At 44.3% G+C, this 7,008-nt stretch overlaps 1 protein-coding gene across 1 annotated transcript; it reads right to left on the bottom strand.

Annotated features, from left to right (window-relative positions):
* Positions 1 to 1,850: 1,850 nt before the first annotated feature.
* On the bottom strand, positions 1,851 to 6,694 carry LOC100277352 (putative calcium-dependent protein kinase family protein). Its single transcript, NM_001150943.1, has 8 exons — positions 6,589 to 6,694; positions 5,275 to 5,981; positions 4,822 to 4,965; positions 4,575 to 4,727; positions 4,286 to 4,401; positions 3,573 to 3,740; positions 2,702 to 2,926; positions 1,851 to 2,255 (listed from the first exon to the last, which is right to left on the bottom strand). The coding sequence occupies exons 2-8, from the start codon at positions 5,966 to 5,968 to the stop codon at positions 2,133 to 2,135; spliced, it is 1,623 nt and encodes a 540-aa protein (NP_001144415.1). The 5' UTR covers positions 5,969 to 5,981; positions 6,589 to 6,694; the 3' UTR covers positions 1,851 to 2,132.
* Positions 6,695 to 7,008: the final 314 nt, after the last annotated feature.

The raw sequence follows: 7,008 nt of genomic DNA, 5'->3' as shown, positions 1-7,008 counted from the left end.
CTGAAAGCACCTCTGGACCTGCTTTTAGTGGCTTTTCGGATGGAATTGTGAAAACATATATCGAAGAATTTTTAACGACTTTTAGTGGTTTCCACCAAACGGTTTTTAGCTTTTTAACATCTTACAGCCTACAGCAGCTTTTTCCACAGCTCACAGCCCACAACAACTTTTTTCACAGCCACAGCCCAACCAAACAGACCCTCAATAATACACCAGCAGCACACGTACGTCCACGGTCCACCACCGCGTTACAAGTTACAACGACGACGTACCTCTGCGTTAGTGCGTTACAGCTCGCGACAAGATGAGCGTCATCGAACAGTTGCATGCAAGGAGGCTCCTATCGCACGCCGCCGCTGCCGCGACTGCTCCGTCGTCGGCTGCGGAGCCGGAGCCGGCGGCCGTGGCCATGCCGCAGGCGGTGTCTGCAGCGCACTCTGTTTGAACAGGGTACAGCCATGTCTCATTATTTTTCGTTCTTATGGTGTCGGTATGATTTATATAATAATCCTGCATTCCAAATAGTATACCTAATGAGTTATTTAAAAGATAAAAAAATTTGTGTGAGTTGTAGGGCTTGAACCCCCAACCTCTTGTTCAAAACCTTGTGCTCCACCAACTGAGCTAGATAGATTTGTGCTATCTTTTTGCAGCAAAACAGTAAATACACACAACCGAGCTCGGCGCCAAGATCTGTGGCGCTGAGCTCGGTGCCACGTCAACGCCACGGCGTCCAGGTTGTGCCAACGCAGTACGTACCTCGGCGCCATAACCTATGGCGCTGAGCTGTGTTACCTCGGCGCCATAGGCTATGGCGCCAAGCAAAGGGTCCAAAAATGCAATTAAAATTTTCTAGGATCCAAACGTGTATTTTTTCCGAAAAATAGCTAAAATACAAAAAATTCGGTCCATGGTTGCCCTTGGTCCTTGCGTGTGGGGATGAAAATCGTAACCAAAAATCTGGTAACCGAAACCTTGTAACCATATCGTAAAGACGATATTGTTTTAAAAATTGTCATATTTAGAATGTAAATAGTTATCAACATAGTATTATAGTCGTCACTCGCCGATAAATAGATTAATTATTAATATCAGGTAAATTTACAACCGCCCGTTCCGTACAGACGATATCGTCTGGGACAGTTATCATCTCCAAGCACGCACGGCAGACGGCACCCGCTCTCTCTTCCGGTGCTCTGCTCCCGCCCACACACACCAGCATCCGATTCCCGCCGGACTCACAGGTATCAACTGGAAAGCCATGCGAGACGCGACGCGACCCGAGGCGGCGAACAGCAGAGGCCGCGCCTGCTTCCGTCTCATTTCTGATACAAGCAACGGACTCCGGCACCTCCTCACCGCGCCCGCCGGCCGGCCGGCCGCAACAGCACGGACTTCTAGGTTTGTCACGGCCCCACGGCCCGCCCCGCCCCTCGCTTTGCCGCTGTGATGTGAGATCGACCTGGACACCCCCCGCTGGAGCTCGGCTTTGGTTTCGCGCCTTCCTGACACGGGACAGGAACACGATCGCCCACCAGCACCAGGTACTCCGTACTCACGAGGTCTTCAATGTACAATACATATCCAGACACAATCGAGTCAAAGCAGTCCACTCCGACCAAATCACCAAACTAACCAGACGCCTGCACTCCAACCGTCGTTGGTTAAGCTGTTACCTTCTGCTTCTGTAAGCTGGCTTCCTCCAGAATGGCTCCCAGATTACATCAGGTCAGGGACTGCAGGCATGGCTGAAGAGATGCAAACTTTGCTGTTGCTGATTACTTCCTCCCAACAACAAGCACCTCTGTTGACACTTTACCACAGCAAAGAAGCAGACAGATCATTTTCTTCTACTGCTAGTATTTAATCTATTAGATTGCAAGGTAGCATAGCAACCAACAAACCAGTCACTGATACATATATGGCGACCGCAGCTCTGTTCTTATAGATCATACAGCACACCTGCACTACCTGCATGATGTGAAGTAGGCAGCCTTCTACTAGCCCTCGACTAATCAGACTACATTCTCCTCTCCCCGGTTCACAAACCTTGCCCGATGGTTGTGACCTGTGACTGACGAACCACCACGAAAGCAGCCAAATAGAACAGTATCTTTGCACCGACAGAGACATCAGTAAACTTCAGGTGCCTCCCTCAGGGGTACGTTCATGCTGCTTTCCATTGTTTGCCACCCAAGCCCAGAGCTGTCGCTCTGCATCATTGTGACGAACTCGCCATAGTTGGTCTGGCCGTCCTGAAAATTTACAGAATGACAAGTTCACAGACCAGATTGTCAGCAGGGAATTTTTTTCCCTACATGCTTATTCATGTCTTAAACTAGATATGAAAATAGTCCTTCCTACAAAAAAAATCAATCATATATGACAAAAGAACTGGAGATCTCTGTTTCATTACATTAGGAAAGCACAAATTTTATAGAAAATGGAAACGCGGATATTTTGGTGTTTGTTATTGGAACTGCAAGCTGTAAAACCGCCATACTGTACATGCGCTCGTTTTTTTTTTCACTCCCTAGTACCAAGAGGCATTTCTCAAAGTAAAATCGTTTAGGGCCAATGTACTTTCTATCAAACATGGGGGAACAATGCTCCAGAAAGCAAAGCATGAATCATTCCATTCCACAAACTTATCGAAATCACTGATACCATAGCTTGGTGAGGAATCAGAAGGTAGACTTACATTGTTCTGATCAACCTGATAAATGGTGTCCTCAAGGAAAGCATTTTTCATCTCGTGTTCCACTGAAGCCTTTTGAAGCTCGTCGACAGTGATGTAATCACCTCCATCTTTGTCGAAATATGTTAAGGCCGCCATCAAGTGTTCTTTGTGTTCTGTTTTATTTAGGGGCACTGTTACAGCAATAAACTCTTCCCAGTTGATATTGGTGTTGCCGTCATAATCATCCTGAAGATATAAAAGGATTTTCAATAAGGATGACAGTAATTTACTGTAAATGCATGCTGTGCTCTATAGCAATAAAAAATAGTGTACTGGATAAAGATATGCTTAGTTGTTTTTTCCTGTAAATCCATGCGTTTGAATTATGAAGACAGCAATATGTTATCTCAGTACTTTTTACAAACATTCAATAAATAAAACTTCTTAAAGTTATGAAATCAGTTCTATTTTCAAGCATTCAATAAATAAAAAATTCAGTTATGAGATCAGTTCATGCATCGGACTTCTTTTCTCCAACACGCGGGAGGTCTGTGTATCATTACATTAAGAAGAGAAGAGGGGATTAGAGCCCCATACAGTTGAGATCAGACTACTTCAGTGACCTATTTAATACATATGACATGTGGATGCTTCAGTGCTTATTAAACAAAAGGACCAATTTAAAAGGTACTTCAACAACACATTAGTAGTATCGCTTCTAGTTCGTCCATTAGTACTCTGAAACGTCATCAAGTTTTAAAAAAGATACATCATACGCACCAGTATGATTGCTTCCATTAGTACTCTGAAACGTCATCAAGTTTTTTAAAAGATACGTCAATACGTCATACACACCAGTATGATTGCTAGTGCTCCACATAGAATTACTTACCGCTTCCACGATATCACTAATCTCAATGTTTCTAAACACTGAGCCGCATTTGCTCAAACCTTCTTTAAGCTCAGACAAAGTAATCACAACATTGTTTCCATTGTCCATTGCCTTGAACATTCCTCTTAACCTAGCAATCTCCTCTTCTGAAAGATGCTTAGCAATAACCTGGGCCAAAATCAGGAAGATTCACAAATGGAAAAAGAAGTGAATTGTTATGATATTGAATTGCCAGACTAATATAGAGTACTTTACATCCCATCTATCCTTGCAAAGCAACCTATGGAATTATCTAAATCAACCTAGAACGGCAGATCAGACAAATCAAACCAAATAGTAAAAAGCTCTGATCAATTCTCTGAAGCAAAAATAAAACAGATACATGATTGACCAGTGACAATATGCGCACTGACAACAATGATGAGTTGATGACAAATATATTAATACCTGAATAATGAAAAGCTTTGCATCATGTTTTAAGACACCATGTAGAGAATTTCATGATGTTTACCATATTTTGGGTCGTTTTAATCTTTTATAGCAAGTAACAATGGTAGCCAAGTTTAAACTATTACATCACAGAAGGATCCATGTTAGGGGAATAAAGGTAACAAAAAACATCTCCAATTTCTTTCCCAAAAGCCCTGATAGTGATTTACCATGGTGCAAAAAAATAGAAATTAAAATAACTACTCCATGGCATATAAACACACCTGTAGAGCCAATTTCTTTGATTTATTCACTGCAGATAATTTATTGGTACGAGAAAGAACAGTTGGATCCAGAGTTTGATGAGTAGCCACTCCATTATCACATATCCATGGATGCTCTGAGCATTTAGAAACAAAAGATCATTGTATTATCAACTCCTTGATCTTACAATAGTTACTGTGAATTTCCAGGAATAAACAGCTGGTAAAAGTCATTCTAGGAAAAGCAAGGCATGTAAATATATGGTATTGAAATGAGAAAAAACTAATATGCACAAGGGTTAAATCATACTTAGAACTTCATGGGCTTTCAATCTCTCCGATGGACAAGGGCAGAGCATTTTTCTTATAAGATCCTTTGCGCTGTCCGAAATCATGTGCCACTGGTCTGATTCAAAATCAAAATGCCCATTCCGCACTTTGTCAAGTACTCCTTCATGTGTATCTGGTACAAAATTAAATGGATGACTTGAGCACATCCAGAAAACGGCAGTGAAAGAAAACTTCAAATAGTCAAATATCATGTCTAATTAATTCACCTGCCCAAAATGGTGGCACGCCACTTAGCAGTACATAGAGTATCACTCCAGCTGTCCACACATCAGCCTCTGGTCCATAATGTTTCTGCAATACTTCTGGAGCAATATAATACGGGCTTCCGACTGTTTCAGTAAAGACCTCACCTGAAATTTTGCAAATTCTGTATTCAGGGGAAAAACTCCAGAATTGGTGCATACTTCCATACTCCGGCATAAATCAAAGGTGACTAGATGTGAATCGGTCAGGGCAAAAACTATACAAGGAGGAAATACTATGCTATACTGTTATGCTCTGTGGAAGACACAAGATAATTAGCAACACAAATAAAATGTTTCACTCGCGGACAACTAGAAGGACATACTGGGTTATGCAACATAGATCAAAACATTAGCAGAATATCATTACTTGAGAATTCAAACAGCCTGATGGCTTGTTCTAAATTGATATACTACCTGGTTTGAAGAACACGGAGAGACCAAAGTCGATTACTTTTATCGACAAATCATCGTCTTTATCCTGTAAGAGGAAGTTTTCTGGCTTAAGATCCCGGTGCATGACACCAAGTGAATGGAAGTTCTCTATGACGCCAACAATAGTCCTTATAAGATGTGCAGCCTTCTGCTCGCTGTAGTTCCCCTTCTTAATCCGGTCATACAGCTCGCCGCCTTCGCAGAGCTCCATGACAATGTGCACGGCCTCCTCGTCCTCGTACGCGTCCTTGATGGCGACTACATCCTTTTGCCCTGAAAGGTAGCGCATTATCTGGACCTCACGGCGCACGTCTTCAACATCTTGCATGTTCCGGAACCTTGTCTTCAGGATGGACTTGCATGCGAACTGACACCCAGTGCTGGTCTCGGTGCAGAGGTAGGTGGTCCCAGTGAGACCCTCTCCAAGCTGCCGGCCAAGGGTATAATGCTCTGTGACATTAGGAGTCTCTCGACCAAGAACAGAGATGGACGTTAAAGTCTGCCTCAGTCCTTGTCGCATAAGGTCTGCTATGCTCGGTCTAGATGGCCCTGTGTAGCAACCCTCAGTATCGTCCCCATCACAGTGCCTAGAAGCCAGAGGCTCCTTCTGAAAGTGGTTGTAGCTGTTGTAATTGCTCCCGTACCCGTAGGTTCCATTTTGGCATTGGTTTCCCATTAATGCAACTGCACTGCAAGACGCAAAAATACAACTTTAAATAAAAACAGCGACATCGATAAAGAAGTTCTGCGTCAAAACAAGAAAACCTACTGCTGCCTGCTTTTTTCTCACCCCAACATATGTACCTGATCAGAACTCCTAATTACAGTACAAGTAATAAATACTGCACCGTAAATTTAAGCCAAAAATTTATCATAAAAAGGAGCGAACAACAGAAGACTTGTAAATTATAAACAAACAAAAACTAGTACTGTTGCCAACTATTCCTGGCTCCTCTAAGATATTTGAAGCGACAATTCCAAAACCTCTGTATCAGTTCCACCGTATTCTATAGCTTAAACCGCCACCCAAATTTAGGATCTTCTACTACAGTGTCCTTGGCACCAGAATCCCCGGTCCAAGAGTTACTGGCACCGAAATTCGCCCCGCGAACAAAGATTCTCACCAAATCCTGCCATGGAATGCCTCCTACTAGAGACCTCGGCGACTCCCCGGACACGGCTTCTAGTTTCTAACTCCGAGTCCTCGCCGAAGTAGACGAAATCCAGAGCCGACAGCGCGCGCACGAGGTGGAATGCGGGTCCATGAGGACCGGAAGCGGCCGTGAAGGATCTTACCTGACGCTGCGGCCTCGATCGGAGCCGCGAGGCGGGAGAGCCGGGGGGAGGGACCGTCGCCAGAATCCCTGCTTCCCCAGGGGCCTAAACGCAAAAACGAGAGGAGGAGAAAAATGGAGATGGAGCACACTGCGCAGCAGCCGGAGGAGGAGGAGGGTGTTTTATACTGGGTGGTGGACTGGGTGGGGCCCGTGGGGGTAGGACGGGCCGGTTGAGTGCCACGGCAGCGTGCGGCGTGGATGACAGGTTTCGCCGCGCTGGCCGCTGGAGGCTTGGTAGACGTCTGCGATTTTCCATAAAGGACAAAAGGCTCGAAATCAACGGCCTTGGATGGTAAAAAAAACTCCAGATGCAGCTACAGTGCCCAGCGAGAGAAAAGTTTTTGCATCTATAGTATACCTAGGGTACTCTGTGAGAGAC

This window comes from Zea mays, chromosome 1 (assembly GCF_902167145.1).
Source record: "Zea mays cultivar B73 chromosome 1, Zm-B73-REFERENCE-NAM-5.0, whole genome shotgun sequence".
Lineage (NCBI taxonomy): Eukaryota > Viridiplantae > Streptophyta > Magnoliopsida > Poales > Poaceae > Zea > Zea mays.
This window is presented reverse-complemented; position numbering and strand designations above follow the sequence as displayed.

Excerpts from the sequence above, each read along its gene's own strand:
- LOC100277352 (NM_001150943.1), bottom strand. The coding sequence starts at position 5,968 with ATGGGAAACCAATGCCAAAATGGAACCTACGGGTACGGGAGCAATTAC. Across the intron at positions 4,966-5,274 it reads CTCCGTGTTCTTCAAACCAG|GTGAGGTCTTTACTGAAACA; the intron begins GTAGTATATCAA and ends GCAAAATTTCAG. Across the intron at positions 2,927-3,572 it reads TTAGTGATATCGTGGAAGCG|GATGATTATGACGGCAACAC; the intron begins GTAAGTAATTCT and ends TTATATCTTCAG.